The following is a 17,020-nucleotide window of genomic DNA, read 5'->3' on the forward strand; positions in this document are numbered from 1 at the left end:
GGAGTAGAATCGGAAGGACAAATTTAATCTATGCTACTGACGCACATTGCGAGCTGCCTGACATACATAACAGATTAAATAATAATTAAATTCACATTATTTCTTTTTATTTAAAATTTACATTGTCATTCGTTATCTGATAAACATTTATCATTTGTTGGGGTTCCTAGAAAACAAGGTTTTCTATTGGACATTGAACGTCGTGCATCAAAGTCAGAAATAATAATCTTCCACGTCGAATATTTAATTAATCAATATTAATTATTCAATTATAATAATTGAAATTAACGACTTTATGTACAATAATCAGTGTGAAGTAGTGTATGCAACAAAATATAATTGTTTTCTTTTTTTCATAATTCGCGTAAAGCTTTGTGTCCATCCACGATGCTAGAAATCGATCCGAGATCTCGATCCGAGAAATGTGTGGCCAATCAACTTGCAGCCCGAGTTAATTCCTTCATGAAAACGCATCCGCATGTCGGAGCGATCATCGCGCCGCGCCTGACGGCTCTCGATTCAGCGTGATCACGTCGACAGTCACTGTGTACATATGCATTATCTGCCACACGCGTATCTATGATTACTCAAGTTTCTATACGCGCACCACTCCCGCTACTGCGTGTTGTCTGTGATTTTTGTGGAAGTCCCAGTACAGAACGGAACTCGGAGAGTCGGTGGTACATTGTCAAGCGCGCAGCGACGAACGTGTGATGGGGGACGCAGCGATGAACGTCGCAGCGTCCGGCGGCAGCGGCAGCGGTGGCGGCAGCGGTGGCGGTGGCGGCCAGCGCATCGTCAAGGAGGGCTGGCTCCAAAAACGCGGTACTGTCAATGCTATTCGCAATGTTGCGTTTCGCGCGGACTGCTAGCGATAGAGCTTACGAGCTTACCAGTTGCGACACGCTTTCCTCTTGCCTCGTTCCGCACGAGCGTATGTCACGCGCGACACCAAGTGACACGAGTGCGCGTGGTTGGTTCGTCGTCGAGGTGTCCTCGTCGACGCCGATGCGTAGGAGCACCCGAACCTCAAACGCGCCCGAGAGCGTGCACCCATCATTCCGCTTATCGCGCGAGATTGCTCGCTCCGACGGGAGAAATAAGTTGCTCGAGTCTCGCATCACGTTCGCATGACGCGCAACTAACAAGTTCACTCGCATACTTTTGTCTCACATCGCGCGACCGCTACGTTACATCTCGTAGCACGCATTGGAGAAAATGAATAATGTCCAATGTCCATTAAGACTTTTTCTAGATAATCGTGTAGACACATTTGTTAGATGTAACGGAAATACCAAAAATTATGTTTTTGTTTTATATTGTACACGTTATTTGCATATGTATGCAGTTTATGTTAGCCTTATATAAACTTTAGGTAGTAATCTGAGTATGCGTAGAGTTGTAGAGATAAAAGTTTGAAACTTGACGTATGTTGGAAGTCGGGTAGAATTGATTTTTTCATTGCAAAATGTTCCGTTGAACGTTATTTTCTTTCGTATATTTTTGGACCTTTATAAAATTAAAACATGATCTATTTGTAGGTGAACACATTAAGAACTGGAGGTCCAGGTATTTTGTTTTGAGAGATGATGGTACACTGGTTGGATTTAAGGCAAAGCCTGATCCACAAATGGCTGCGTCGGCCCAGCCGTTAAATAACTTTACAGTGCGTGGGTGCCAAATAATGTCAGTGGATAGACCTAAACCATACACGTTTGTTATCCGAGGCCTCCAGTGGACGACTGTAATCGAAAGGACATTTCATGTAGAAACTGAACAAGAAAGGGAAGACTGGGTAGCAGCAATCAGGTTCGATTCGATCACAATCCTAACTTCAGAATATGGAACCGCATAACGGTAAGCATGACATCACCTATGATATTTGATTGCAGATATGTAGCTGATAGGTTAGCAAGTGAAGAGCACCAGCAACAAGAACACCCTCAGATGCAACAATCTTCCTCTTCGGAGGACGTCGATATGGAATCGTCAGGAGGTGCTAGATCCGATTCCTGTAGTTCCTTAGGTGTTGTATCTACAGATATAGACGGCGGTAGTATTGATGAATTATCGGCAAAATTCAGTGTCCAGGGAACTTCAAGTAGTAAAAGCACTGGCAAAAAGAAAGTAGTAAGTTTTGTAGATTATCTTACAGTATTTTTAGAAAACATCTTAATAAAAGGAGAATTTTAAAAACTTTTTTTTCATTCTTTTGTTCATGGATATGTTATTTATATACATGTTGTGTTTCAGACGCTCGAAAATTTTGAATTCTTAAAAGTTTTGGGAAAGGGAACGTTTGGAAAGGTAATTTTATGTAGAGAAAAAGCGACGGGACATTTATACGCTATCAAAATTTTGAGAAAGGAGGTCATCATTCGCAAAGATGAAGTGGCACATACACTTACCGAGAACAGAGTATTACGTACCACCAATCATCCCTTTTTAATTGTACGTTAACTATATGTAAAATTAATATCGTGCATAATTCGTGCAAATTAATTTAACTTAGAATTAAATCTGTCCTTATCGCGCATTACAATTAACGTATTTGTACATTTCCAGTCCTTGAAATACAGTTTTCAAACGGCGGACCGACTCTGCTTCGTTATGGAATATGTAAATGGCGGTGAATTGTTTTTTCACTTGAGCCGATCACGGGTATTTGGTGAAGACCGCACTCGATTTTACGGCGCAGAGATTATATCAGCTCTGGGTTACTTGCACTCGCAAGGTATTATATACCGTGACCTAAAACTGGAAAATCTCCTTTTGGACAAGGATGGGCACATAAAAATTGCTGATTTCGGCTTGTGCAAAGAGGACATTACGTATGGTTCGTATCGTTCGTAAATGATGGAAAGGCTAACTAATATCGACGCGACATCCGTTAATCTTGATGTAATTGCGTGATGCAGGAAGGACAACAAAGACATTTTGCGGAACACCGGAGTATCTTGCACCAGAGGTACTCGAGGATAACGATTACGGGCGTGCTGTGGACTGGTGGGGCGTGGGTGTAGTTATGTATGAGATGATGTGCGGTCGATTACCTTTTTATAACAGAGATCACGAAAAGCTGTTTACGCTTATTTTATTGGAAGAAGTAAGATTTCCTAGGACGATTAGTAATGAAGCGAGAGACATGCTTGGCGGTGAGTGTCTTTAACCTAAGTGATTACCGACATACAGTGTGTACCCTCGAGTTTCAAAACCGGCGGCACGCATCGATTCTTGACAATCGACTTCCACGTATCGTTCTTTGCAGGTTTGTTAATAAAGGATCCAAGCAGAAGATTAGGCGGTGGACCCAATGACGCAAAAGACATCATGAACCACGCATTTTTCTCGTGTATCAATTGGACAGATCTCGTTCAGAAGAAGATCCCCCCACCGTTCAAGCCGCAAGTGACTTCAGATATTGACACTCGATATTTTGATAGTGAATTTACCGGCGAAAGTGTTGAACTCACACCCCCCGATCAAGGCTGTTTAGGTAGTGGAGGGGGTCTGAATTCTATAGCCGAAGAACAAGAACATTTCCCGCAATTTTCATACCAAGAAAGTCATTCTGCAGCAACTTCTTCCATTGTTTCTATTAATCACTGACAGTGTAAAGTGTCTTGCTTAATTAATATAACGAGATGTGTGATTTAATGCATGAAAAAAAAACTCCAAGCAAAAACATTCGATTACGGTATTTAACTGACGATTGTCTGCAAAGCTTGAAAGCTTAAATTTTCTCAATAGGCAGATCGATCGATTTACCTTTCTTCATGATGCTTTTTTTACGCATCTTAAGAGATTGTCACATATCTCCAACGGCAGATTAGATTTATGCGTATAAGTGTGTGCGCGCATATAACACCTATACACATAACTATTCATTAAAATTGTATATGGCAAAATGTATACTATAAGATTAGATTGAGATAGTATGATTAATACTTGCTGAATAGATTCGAAGGAATATGACAGGGATTAAATTATGTTCTTAATTGAATCGAATTAACTGAACAAGTCCTTGGGATATATCTATTGTGAATATTGAAGGATTTTCTTGTCGAGGGACGCGCGCGTGCGCGATAATTGTAATTATAATCTTTCGTTTAACAAGAGTTACTCTTGATACTTTCCAAGTTTACTTGTCACTGTTTATTATCTTATTTATGGAGGGGCAGTTCCTGATCTTTTTTTTTAATTCAATAAATGACCGTTACGGCAGATGCCAAAGTAAAAAAAAAATCACAACTGGTCAAGAGCCAACAGAAAAAAAGAAAGAAAAATACTTTGTCCATTGTGAAAGTAGAATTGTAGTAAAATATCAGCTTTAATTGAATTATTGTGTAAATTTGAGAACACTTTTTTAGCTTTATGAGGATATCGTTATTACTTGACTGGTCGTAATTGGAGATGTGCGAGTATTCGAAAAATCTTGAGGCGCATTAAGTTTCAAGTTTCCTGGAAACGATTATTCGACTATTTTTAGAATTGCTTGGAAAGATAAGAGTTGTGTAAAGGCAATTTGTGGCTTAAATATTTTCTGCCTAATCTCTCCCTTTCTCTCTCTCTATGGAAATTTCTAAAATATTAAAATGTAATTAACACACCTATTGATGGAGCCAAAGCGATAGAGCTTATTGCACATATATGAACTGTGCGTGTAAAAAGTATTTATAAAGTAAAAAAAACTATTATCTCCACATCATCGCTACAATTGGTTTATCACTGAATCATTATCAACGTAAAGCTCGTGAGGTATTCGATTCCATAATTACCCAGTATAATCTAAATTTGTAAATTTTACGTGCGGTTTTGCTCCAATACAATTATAGTTATGTACTTTCATATTAAATAAGATATAAAATGAACTTTTTAATAATGAAAAAAATTTGAATAAAATTTAACAAGGTTTTCTAGATTGCATATATTTCGTACATGCTTTACGTGTCAATTTGATTTTATTATATTTTTATTTCCATATCAGGATCTGTAATCTGTTTTTAGACATTTCAAAAAATTGATTTTAAATATAATTCTCATGTGAAAATGATAATTTCATAAAATGACAAAATACTTATACAATGATTACATGAATTATTTATTAATCGTAAAAAACCAGAATCTGCTGGATTTTAACATCAGCACAAGATGAATTGTACATATTTGTGATCAAAGTGCCTAGTGAAAGATTATTCTCTAGTGCAAATGATGTAGTTATATTCGAATGCAAATGTGAAAATACAGAGTGATCACACAACAAGTGTAATTATCTTCTTTTTACCTATCGAAACTAGTTGCTGGCCTGTTATTTCGAACAATTATCTCCCACGTGTTTTTCCAAAAACTCATTTGAAGTAGAGAAATACGAAAAGTGTCTGAAGAGATACGAAAGTTTGCAGATTTGACACAGAGTTAGAAGTTGAAAATATATTAGCCACAATTATACGAGCGACTCGAACGTAAGACCTCGAATATAAGCGTTGACGGAAATAAAGTCGTAAAAATATGTGATATGTGAAGTTTTGGAGAAACTCGCACACGTCTAATTATAACACGAATTTTAGATCGAAAAGAAATGCGTTTTCCTAATAAAAAGTCAAGGCTATACGTTATATATATTTATCACTGAATAGTAATTAATTGTGAAAGAGTTAGATGGAAAAACGAAAATCTTATACACTAATACTATATTATTATACGATACTATATATTATATATATACTATAATAATTATATATATATATATACATATATTTATATTTTAACAATTAAAGGATTATATTGTACGTTTTGCATTTGCTACTTTTTTACTTGTTCATACGTAAAAGCTATGCAAATATTTTATTATTCACGATGTCTATTTGCGTAAAATCTGTATTAGAAATTCGAATTATAATTATATATACATATAATACACACTCACATCTAAGGAGAGTGAAGGGAATACCTGGTTCACTGATTCATGTATGTCACTCGATAAACTAAAATTTATCGAGTATGTGAAATAATTTATCTTCTTTATGCGTCTGTTGTTTTATCTTGTTACTTGATAGCTAATTAGAATTAAATTTTACATCCCATTATTCTATAGAATGAGCTTCCACGTATTGTGGATAAGGATTGTCTTTTATGAGCCAAACTCTGTCTAAAACAGCGCCTTCTTTGTCATCAGACACCTGTTGTACAATAGAAACATTTCAGTAATGTTACAATAGAAATTTTTCAATAATGTTCGATATACGAAACTGGTGTTTTTCTGGTGAAATTAATTTTACCATACCTGTTCTAAGTAGAGATGAGTATTGTTGACTAGCTTCATTCTCGTGTAACCGTAATCCGAGCTACGATACGCGGACCAGTCCGGTTGATTTGGAACAAATTTCTCTCGACCCTCTTTGCAGCCGGCCGACCCGGTGACTATGTGCACGGGCGCTTTGTAATTTGTATACGGTTCTTCGTAGCTACCATTGTACACCTGTGATTACAATTTTTATATACATATTATTGTAAAGCATGCATTTTCTTTCCCCCAAGATGAACGACAACGAGCGTAGAATTACTTGGAAATTGTACATGGGCCACAGTCTCTCGTAACTGTGTTCGTGTGCCCAGAGTTCCAGGTCGACTTTGTGCTTGAGCAACAGGTCTTCCAGTCCAAACCAATTCAAAAATGGCAATCCAACCCTGACTAGACTCTCATGATTGGTGCAGTCGTCTGCATTCGCGTTGCTACAATACATCGGCCGATGTCCGAATGTTATTATCCACGGTCGTTGAAGCCTAAATCAATCATCATAAATTGTCCATTATTCTTTCTCATTGCACCGCGACGTGACTGCAACGTACCTCGCTTCAGGCTTGTTCGCTTCTCGCAGATCCTTGTCCAACCACTCATATTGCTTGATTAACTGCTTTATACCGTAATTCATGAAGTAGTAAGCTTCGGTTTCTATAGCTACGAAATGCGCGGGTCCCAAGTTAAAACTGTACCACAAACCCTCCGAGTCACCCGGCATCGTGAATCGCGCTCTGAAAAATTATGAAAGCATAAATTTGTTTCTAAATGAAACGTTCGCCGAGAAACCACGCGTGGACTTCACTCAACTTTGAACGCACCTGTAGTTACTGAAGTTGTATCTCTCTTCGTGATTGCCAGGTACGGTCATGTACGGTATGTAAGCAGCGACGGACTCGATTTGCCGCATGAACTCGTCCCCTACGCGTGCGTCGTCAGTGTGCATGTCATACGCGAAATCGCCAACGTGAATCGCAGCATCGTATAAACCACGCTCAGTCTCGTCTTGTAGTCGCGATAAACTCTGCGCATTCTCATTGCCCATGTCACCGAAAATAACTATTTGCGGTGACCAATGGATGGTGTCCTCGGGCATGGTCCTCATATAAAACACGTTCGACCAGCCATGATGACTGCCGCAGTGATATACTGATAACAAGTGGTGAAATGTTTGTTATTAGTGATGACGCAAGGCTAATTAAGACTAATACTTATAGTTAATGACAACACAGAACTAATTAATAGTGATGAAACACACGATGAAAATAAAATCTATTATATTTCTTACTATATTTGCTATCGGGCGTCAAATTTTTCAGCCATACTCTGTGGATGTATTGTCTTCGTTTTTGCTCTCCACCATCGACGAAGAGAGTGGAATTTCCTTCGGCTCTTAGAATGAGTCCACCTATGCCATACTCCACTATCGACTCTTCCGTATCATTTTTCGTGCTCCAAGTGACGACGATGTCACGAACGTTATCTAAAAATTATGCAAACCATGTCGTAACAGGAGAGAAGATATGTAGTAAAACTCTAGTAGAAAAGCACATAGCTGTTGCCTCAAATTATCTCTCTTATCTCAAATAATCTCTTTGTTATTATAGGTTATTTCCAGAACTTCTCATCTCTTTTTCATTAAAAAATATTGAACAATGCTATACGGACTTTTGTTACAATCAATATACTGCATACATTGCTTTGTTATATTGTTTTTACATTTTTATAATATGTACAAAATAATCACATCGTGTGCTGCGCGTCCACGTGATATATTTCCAGTTACATATACGTTATATACATCGCATCAAGCAACAATAGTATTCAATTTTGCACACATTAGGACAATAAAACTTACCACCGTAAGAGAGATGCACCGCTTCCGGTTGATAATGTATCACGTCAGCAGAAACAAGTGGCAAGATTACGAGCACAACGTACGAGAGCATGATGTCCTTGCACTATATAAAAGCGACGCACTAGTTCAATCCTCAGCTGATGTATTTTTTAACCAATGACCATGATTCCACAATAACACGTTGGAACAAAGAATTTACGAAACGTGAGAATCGCGTGAGAATCCGATTTGCTGTTCAAATCGAACGATCGTGTGACGTCGTCGAACAAATTAAACTTATTTCTTGCCCCACAGTCGCACAGCGTAACAACGCGGAGCAACTGATGTTACGAACTGACGTTCACAACGATGTCACGAACAATGCGCATAATGTTATGATTATGCCGCATAATTTATGCGTCATTATACGTCATGTAGGAAACAGCATCAGCGAGCGCGTTATCGCTCCGATGATAATGTTTGAGATAATCGTCTCTTTGTTTACTTCTGTCATTTTTACTCGTTGAATCGTCTAATGCAGATCTGATTGGCCAATTGCGAAGAACGTTCCTGTTGAATGCGCGTATGGTTGGCCATAGATAGCATCGATATCAGATCATCCTACACTTGAATATACATACACATGTGCGAATTTGTATTGTTTTTTTTCGTTTCTTCTTCGTCTACAGCGGTGATAATTTACTTCTTCAAAACAGTTGTTAACATTTTATATGTGGGCAACGGAAAATTCCGGTTTTACTTCGTCTGTGCGTTTCTGGGAGTCAATTTCATGTGCATAAAACTAGTTTAGTTTAGTGCGATGCATTCCTTTAAACAGTTATTTATTTAATTGATTCATTTTTTTAATGAATACTTTTTGTGGTGTCTAGCGTACTTCACAAAATCGCCAAAAGTCCACATATAAGGTGTTATTCCATTATTCTGGAAAAAACTGGATTATTATCGCTTTTTACATTTTAATTGTGTCTGTAAAGATTCTTCAAAGATTTAGTTTTGAAGAGTTTTTTAAATTGTTCTTTTCTTTTCTTTTGTTTATGCTATCAAGAATATAGCATAAAGAAGAACAAGACATTGCCATATAGAATTGAAGTATAAAATTATTGTACATAAAACATTTCAGATTAGATAAGAATATCATGATGCCTGTGACATTTCGCGGGGAGCGTCCCGTTTGTCCATGTCCAGATTGACCACAGGCCAATCAAATTACTTTGGTTGGTTTAAAGTAAATTTGACTAATCTTATTGGCTGTGTCCAATTGCAATGTGGTCAATCGACACCCTATTGGCTCATGCCCACAGGACGCGGTGGCCAATCACCGTCTTGCATTTCTGGTAATACTAATAAATATTCGTGTGATGGTCGAGTCAGCAACGCAAAGCAGGATAAATCCAAATTCACTAGGGTCCGTAGGTTTGATATTTTTCGTTGCATTTTTGAACTAGGCAATAAGTTAAAGTGAAATAAATATATTGCACTAGTTCAAAAGTGCAGCGAAAAAAGAACAAACCTCCCAGTAAACACAAAGTAACAGTAATATACATGTTATGTTATAATTTCCCACTCAACAATGTAATTGTTACATAACACGTATGTTATGTTGTATTTATATTAATGAGTGGGAAATTATAACATAACATGTATATTACTGTTACTTTGTGTTTACTGGGCTGGGCACGTATTATGATAAACGATTCCGATCGGAATGATTCCGTTTTCCCCACATTTTTCCCTAGAAGAAAGAAAGAAGAACAGGAAAGAAAGGGACAAATGTAGAATCATTCCGATCGGAATCGTTTCCGAACAGTATCATAATACGTGCCCTGATAATGTACGTCGATGCTAGTTACCTTCGGGATGCCGTGCATTACGTTGTTGAAATTGCGCGCGTCGCGGCGTCGCGCAGCCAACTTCTCGCCACGACTGACGACACAGCGCAGCGCAAATTCATCGCGATTTGTCACCATTTGTCATTGCGTGACATCGCCAACGGGCAAGGCTGTGACACACGTTTCTGCTGACGCTCTCGAGCGAGAAACGTTGTCGCGATATCTGATCGTTGGCACGAAGTTGTATCGACGCTGTACGAGGAACCGATTCCACAAAGCGAGGAGCAGTCTTCGAAGCGGTCGGGCAAGCGCGTGACGTGCGTGACGTGCGTGGCGAATTCTGCCAACTATTTCCGGCAGCATACGGCGCCTTTGGCCGTAAGAGGTGACGTTTGCTTCGCGGTTAGTTGCAAGTGCGTTGTGCTGCCAGAGGGAGACTATAATTTTCGCTGCGCGCTGTCTGTCAGCCCAACCCTCCTCGAACCGGTCACTCGGTTCGTAACTCGCAACTCGAGTCTACGTTTCTACGGTAACGTCTGCTCCTCTCCCTGTCGCGCGCGCGCGCGCGAACCAAACGCAAAAATATGGGCCTTACGATCAGCAGTTTGCTCACTCGGCTCTTCGGCAAGAAGCAGATGCGGATACTGATGGTGGGCCTGGACGCCGCCGGCAAGACCACCATACTGTACAAGCTGAAACTCGGCGAGATCGTCACCACCATACCCACGATCGGCTTCAACGTCGAGACGGTCGAATACAGAAACATTTGTTTCACCGTGTGGGACGTGGGTGGCCAAGACAAGATCCGACCGCTCTGGAGGCACTACTTCCAAAACACTCAGGGTCTCATCTACGTGGTGGACAGCAACGATCGCGAGCGCATCGGCGAGGCGGAACGCGAACTGGCCAACATGCTGAAGGAGGACGAGTTGCGGGATGCAGTGTTGCTGGTGTTCGCGAATAAACAGGACCTACCCAATGCCATGTCCGCTGCCGAGCTCACCGACAAGCTGGGTCTCAATTCGCTGCGGGGACGTCACTGGTACATCCAGAGCACCTGCGCGACACAGGGACACGGATTGTACGAGGGTCTGGACTGGCTCAGTAACGAATTGGCCAAATAGTGATAGCGTCTTGCCGTGATCCGGTACCCCGCGAGGACAGCTTATTCGTCATTCGGTATGGACGTAGAACGACGCACGGAGGAGGCAGTATTCAGCAGTTTATACCATTGTCAAATTCTATGTTGATGTAACATTGCAGTTGTAATCAGGCTTGCGGAGAAAATGTGCAGAGAAAAAGACGCTGAACGCTGAAAACCAAATTCGAGCTCTCTATCGATTTTTTTTTCCTTTTTACCAACTCAAGTACGATGAAATTTCCACGTGAAACTTGTTGCAGAAGCAAAAACGTGAGGAGTATTCTTGCACCACGTGTACGATATGGCCAATCGTCCATGATGACGTGTAAAGCTTGTACATTCTGCTGCCGAGTTCCTTTGTACACATGCTCATTATCATTTAATTTTACCATTACAATTTTGCTTTTCAACACTTTCGAGTAAAGTCCCCGGTTCACCTAGGATTACCACTCGTTTCCACGATTTTCAACAAGCATTTCTTCTTATGTGAAATTATTACGTGGAAATAGTTATGTGAAACTTGAGAGAAGATATGGCTTTTCATATATGTATCTTTCTTTTCTTCTTTTTTTTTATTTCGTCTACGTCCGTACTATTGATCAGAAATGACGTACAATACATCATGTGATGTCATGCAGGTCGTTTACACTTTCCTGTTTTTTGAATAACAGATAAATGAATTCGAGATAAGTAACGTTAGTTTTTAAGGGCTACGTATAAGTGTTTGATTAACTTTAATATTGTCAGAGAAGGGAAAACTCAGCTGGGATTTCCGAGTTATGATTCTTTTTTAATAAGAGATAGTCATTTAAATTGTGTGAGGAATGTGTCTGAAAATTGTCGCACAATAAACTAAAGATACAAAGGAAAGTATGCTATATATATATATATATACATATATGTATAGATCCCCACATCTCCTAAGGTCAAAGTTGTATACGTATATACAACTTTGTTCTCTCGTTTTTATCATTAATACTTTTATATCGTTCAATATAAAAAAACGGGAAGCGATCATTGGAAGAGTTGGGCCAAGGGACAGTTTCGTCCGTTTAACCATCGCAATTACACGTGCTATAACTGAATGTACAACTTTTATTACTTTATTACTTTATTACGAAACGGTACGGTAATTTTACAAATATCGCACATAATGTATAATATATCAAACGATTTGTTAATGGTGTTATTCTTTCGCATACCACAGCAAACTATTCCGTCTCGCAATTTTGAAAAACAGTGACAAATAAATTATAAAAGGAACACTTTTATCCGCGCGGATTATTCGTATGTACACAATGTATCATCATATATCTTAAAATGTAGTACGGAAACGAATAATTGTCGGGCGATCGTATTTATAGTCCATTCTTTGTAACGAGATGGTCTTAAGTATATCTTTTGGATACTAATACGGCTATCCGAGTGGCAAATATCTCAAGATCATATTTAAGACGATCTTTAATGTAAGAACAAACTATGAATCCCGGCCGTTGAAATATTAGTGCGTGACGTCACTATATATATATAATATATATATATAATATATATATATATGCGTGGATCCAGTTTTATGACTTGTAACAGACTTTGTATTTCAGTATCTTACTTTCTTATATAAAGTTTATTATACAAAGAAACTGTCCAATCGCATCGTACCCAGAGCATCATTACACATCATCAATACTGCTGTCCGCATACAAGCTCTATGGATCTTCATCTATTTCCCTGTTATTCCTATCGATCGTCTAGCGATTCACTAAACAAATACCGATTCTGTGGCAAACTGCATGTATGGCGCTAGTTATTATCTAATTGTAGCACAAATCGCTTTTTTTTAAATTTAACTTCAAGAATCGAAATTGCGCGACTGCTGGAATAAATATTACGTATCGAGTAAACACACGATGCGACGAGGACTAATGGATCTCGACAATGATACGAACAGTAGCGCGACGTATTTACAACTCGAGGGTTTTTTGGCGTACGTACACGTATTCGGAACAATGTCTCGAAGAGAACAATGGTCGAACGATAGAGACGACGTAATTGACTCATTTACGTACCCATGTGTTTCTCGGTAATTGCGCATTGGCCTTGCCTAACGCCGGAAAGTGATTTTCTAACGTGTGACTAGACATGTGCGTTCGAAAATCAGTGCCGTTTTTGAGGATCTGGCCGCACGTCGCACACATCTCCAGTCCTTTCGTCTTACCGCCGACCTGCCGCTTGTGCACTTTGAATAGCTCCTGCTGCTTCGCGATGTCCGGCAGCAGTACCAGAAGCTCGGGGAACACGCTCTCGAAGGCACTGGCGCCCATGACCGAGCGACAGTGCGTGTAATACTCCTCGGCGTCGCAGGTTCCTCCGCGAAAGAGGCCGCTTACGTAGCGGAACTCGTCGATCTTTTCTTGTTGCACGAGCACGCCATTCAGTTTTGTCACGAGGCAGGCGTTTCGTTTCTGAAAATCTGGCGGCGACACGTAAGAGTGGTGGTGGTGGGCGGCGTGCTTGCTGTTGTCCGGCAGAATGGAGTAACTCTCACCGGAACTGTTGGTAAACGTCAAGCCGTTGCTGCCGTGCAGTCGGTCGATGCTGTTGCACTTGACGGAGAAGCCAGGTGGCGGCGAGGTCGGCGAGGTGAAACCAGGAGGTGGATTTGTGAAGCCCGGCGGTCTGCTATTATTGCTACTATTGCTATTGCTATTGCTAGTGCCACTGCTGCTGCTGCTGCTCCTGTTGCTGCCGCTGTTGTTACCTAAAACGGGGAATTCTTCTGCCTGATGGATATTATTGTTAGTCGTATTCAAGCTGTCGATTTTGAGCTCGCTGCGCTTCCTCTGCGCCCTCTCACCGTTCACAGACACGTAATCACCACTCGTGGATTCCAATTTTCCAGCTGTCGTGACGCCCGAATTTTCGTCCGCGTTGTTCCTGCTCTTCCTTTTATCTTTCTTGCTCGTGTGCTCGGTTTCCTTCGAGTTCCGCTTGGACGCGACGCGAGAATCGTCCGAGTCGCCGCTGGGACACGTCGGTACGACCTCCTGCTTCGCAACGGTCGCATTTACGTTCGATTTAAAGCTACTGGACTCGTTTCCGCTTGAATTACCGTTACCGTTCTGCTTCGACTTTTTCTTCTTCGCTTTACCCTTTGTTGTCTGCTCCATCGTTGTCCTCGCGTTGCTGTTAGCGCCGGAATTCTGCGAGCTTTGTCCCCATGAGGGCACTACCGTGATTACCGATTGCTTCTTTGATTTCGACGATTTCGCTAAGCTTGGGAAGTCTTTGCCGGATTGAATGGGCGGCGGTGGTGGCGGCGGCGGTGGCGGCGACGACGACGGTACCGGCGGCACCGACGGAATCGACAGTGGCGGCGTGACTCCCTTGGATCTCAGCGTGTTAACCGGTGCCGATTTCAAGCAGGTCCACTGCAAAACCTCCTTCCACTGAGTCGAATTGGCAGTAGTACTGGTGGATGGTTCGCAACTACCCAAGGCAGGGAAGTCAGAATCTATGGATAATTGCGCGGGACGTATTCTGATATTAGGTCCGGATACTCTGGTGGTGACGACGCCGTTCGGCTCGTGATTCACCTGAATGGAGACGTTCGAGGACGTCGAGGCTTTGTGACCCTGCGGTATACCCACGTTGGATCCCGAAGCGTTGCTGGTGCTGGACACGCTCAGGTTTACCGTTTTCGAGATCCCGGGGCCGGCCGGGTCCGGACCCAGTGCGGGAAAGTTCTCGTCCGTTACCGCGAGCGGCTGATTCCTCACGGTGCTGCGAATGGTCACGTTTCCCCTGCTCTTGGTTTGGGCCAAGGTAGGAACGACGGAAACGGCGCCACCACCCAACGTGGGGAACTCGTCGGTGCTTTGCACGTCGACGGACGGTTGTCGCGTAAAGACGGGCTCGTTGCTGGACGCGAGTCCACTCGTCGAGACCGACGACGTCTGCTGATAGTCCCTACCGTTGTTGTGATCTCTCGCATTGTGAGTTCTCGACGTGGACGCACCCAACATGCCTCTCCTGTTCATTCGGTTCTCGCCGCGTGGCGCCAGCGTAAATTCGAATTCCAACGTTCTCGCCTGCTTGGCAGCCGCTTTACTCAATTGCTTACCGTGAGCGCTGGCCTTGTGCGCCTTGAGATCTATGTCGGTCCGAAAGACACTCGTAAACTTTTCCTGCGCGCACACTCCGTCCTCGCACAGGTAATGCTCCTGTCGAAAATGCTCTCTGAGGTAGTCGTACGAACTGTAATACTGGTGTAAACCATCTGCGTCACAGAAGTGACAGTACAAATGGTCGCGTCTCAAGTGTCGATAGAGTTCATCGTTGTCCATGTAACGCTGATCGCAAAATTCACAGAGCGGGTGACCCTTGTGGCTCTTGTCGTCAATGTCACCTTTCCTCCGATGCATCGCTAGGCTCGCTCTCGTGTAACAACGTCTCTCGTGCGAGAATATCTGTATGGAAATAAATTAGCAGATGATGTATCGCGACTGTCGATTAGAAAGACTGCTAAATAGGGCGAGAGATCGAAATATTGTCTTACCTTCAAATTCTCGACGCACAAGTCACAATAGTGCAACTCGTGACGGTGTCGCATGTGATCCTTTAAACTATTGAAACTGCTAAATACCATTTTCTCCTTACATATGGAGCAAGTGTTGGCCAACAATTCCGTAAACTTCTCTTGGATATCCAGACTGACAAAATAGATGTCGTATCGCGTGTCTAGTAGGTTCGTTCTAGCCAGACTATGGAAGGGTTTTACCTCTCGCGTGAACACAACCTTTGGCAGGTCTTGACGACAGATGGGACACTCGTTCTGACGGCAAAGCACTCTCATCCTGGTACTGCACTCGTAACACACTGGGTGTTGGCACATGCCGATACTATAAATCTCAACATTCTTGTAGCATACCACGCAGGTATTGGAATTGTTGTTGCAACTGTCGTTGTTTCCAGACATTTTCGTAACAGAAACTCTCTCTCTCTCTTCCGCAGTCGTTTTCCGTTTGCAACGTGCAAACAATATTTCAACTATCGCTCCCTTTTTTTTCAAGTGTCTCCTTTTGTCCTTTCTCTTTCCAGCGGCGATAACTGGAGTCGTTTAAGCGTTTCTCGTTGAGTAACAGGTCGGCTTGATGACCCTGGTTCCTAGAAGAAAACGCAACGTGAACAAGCGGAAAAGCGTAACGTAATCTAGTGCAATCGCAAATCAGATGTTTGATTGGACACTCGTTCGGACATGGTGACACGTATCGTTGGCCGTATAACCAACGTCACGCGACGCAATCCTCGAAAATATCCGGCCGTACCGAACTGATTGAAATTCTTCCCGAGGTCCGTTGACGACCAGACACGAATCTCCGAAAATAGATAACGGCCAATTTCGACAAGCGCGAAAATTGGCAGCGAAATTGGCGGCAGATGGCAGAATCTCTCACAAGCTCCGACGACGGTTCGTACATACGAGGTTATCACAGGCTCACCTCACGATGCTTATTAGCTCTCACACGAGAATTGCGAAATCTACTCAGTGTGCAACAATTCGAGTGTGCAATGTCGAGCGATCGGTTTAGGTCGTTTCGACCGTACGAGAGAGAATTTCACGTACGAACACGAACAAATGAATCGGCAAATGAACGTGTCGCGGTGCACGCGATGACTATCGCGAGCACGCGCGCGTAGGTGTGAGTAGGTAGCGTGTATGGTGCATGTAAAGGCCATTGCACGTCAAAAAGTTGTAATCGTAGGCCCGTAAGCAAATTGACCAATCACAGTCAAACATACTTATTATTTTAAAAGAACGCTTGATTGTGATTGGTCGATTTGCTTACGGCCTTATGATTATGACTAAAATTTTTGACGTGCAATGACCTTGAAAG

General features: G+C 41.8%; 4 protein-coding genes across 5 annotated transcripts; 2 read left to right on the top strand and 2 right to left on the bottom strand.

The window, feature by feature from the left end:
* The first annotated feature begins 713 nt into the window (after positions 1-713).
* On the top strand, positions 714-4,891 carry LOC105274717 (RAC-gamma serine/threonine-protein kinase). Its single transcript, XM_011331053.3, has 7 exons — positions 714-825; positions 1,542-1,809; positions 1,893-2,130; positions 2,254-2,451; positions 2,566-2,836; positions 2,919-3,155; positions 3,269-4,891. Exons 1-7 carry the CDS (start codon positions 714-716, stop codon positions 3,607-3,609), a joined length of 1,665 nt encoding a protein of 554 aa, XP_011329355.1. The 3' UTR covers positions 3,610-4,891.
* A 711-nt stretch (positions 4,892-5,602) lies between these two features.
* LOC105274719 (acid phosphatase type 7) lies at positions 5,603-8,678 on the bottom strand. Its single transcript, XM_011331054.3, has 7 exons — positions 8,157-8,678; positions 7,587-7,781; positions 7,120-7,447; positions 6,850-7,032; positions 6,564-6,783; positions 6,284-6,478; positions 5,603-6,179 (listed from the first exon to the last, which is right to left on the bottom strand). Exons 1-7 carry the CDS (start codon positions 8,245-8,247, stop codon positions 6,084-6,086), a joined length of 1,308 nt encoding a protein of 435 aa, XP_011329356.1. The 5' UTR covers positions 8,248-8,678; the 3' UTR covers positions 5,603-6,083.
* Positions 8,679-10,052: 1,374 nt separating this feature from the next.
* Positions 10,053-11,996, top strand: LOC105274721 (ADP-ribosylation factor 2). The gene has a single exon (XM_011331059.3). The coding sequence runs from the start codon at positions 10,570-10,572 to the stop codon at positions 11,107-11,109; it is 540 nt and encodes a 179-aa protein (XP_011329361.1). The 5' UTR covers positions 10,053-10,569; the 3' UTR covers positions 11,110-11,996.
* A 228-nt stretch (positions 11,997-12,224) lies between these two features.
* LOC105274720 (E3 ubiquitin-protein ligase ZNF598) lies at positions 12,225-16,842 on the bottom strand. Of its 2 annotated transcripts, none has more exons than XM_011331057.3 (3): positions 16,625-16,842; positions 15,682-16,289; positions 12,225-15,592 (listed from the first exon to the last, which is right to left on the bottom strand). In XM_011331057.3, exons 2-3 carry the CDS (start codon positions 16,099-16,101, stop codon positions 13,181-13,183), a joined length of 2,832 nt encoding a protein of 943 aa, XP_011329359.1. In that variant the 5' UTR covers positions 16,102-16,289; positions 16,625-16,842; the 3' UTR covers positions 12,225-13,180. The 2 variants fall into 2 exon arrangements, with proteins under 2 accessions (XP_011329359.1, XP_011329358.1); XM_011331056.3 differs by having other exon boundaries at positions 16,451-16,842.
* Between the last annotated feature and the right edge of the window lie 178 nt (positions 16,843-17,020).

Source organism: Ooceraea biroi, chromosome 10 (genome assembly GCF_003672135.1).
Source record: "Ooceraea biroi isolate clonal line C1 chromosome 10, Obir_v5.4, whole genome shotgun sequence".
NCBI classification, from domain to species: Eukaryota; Metazoa; Arthropoda; class Insecta; order Hymenoptera; family Formicidae; genus Ooceraea; species Ooceraea biroi.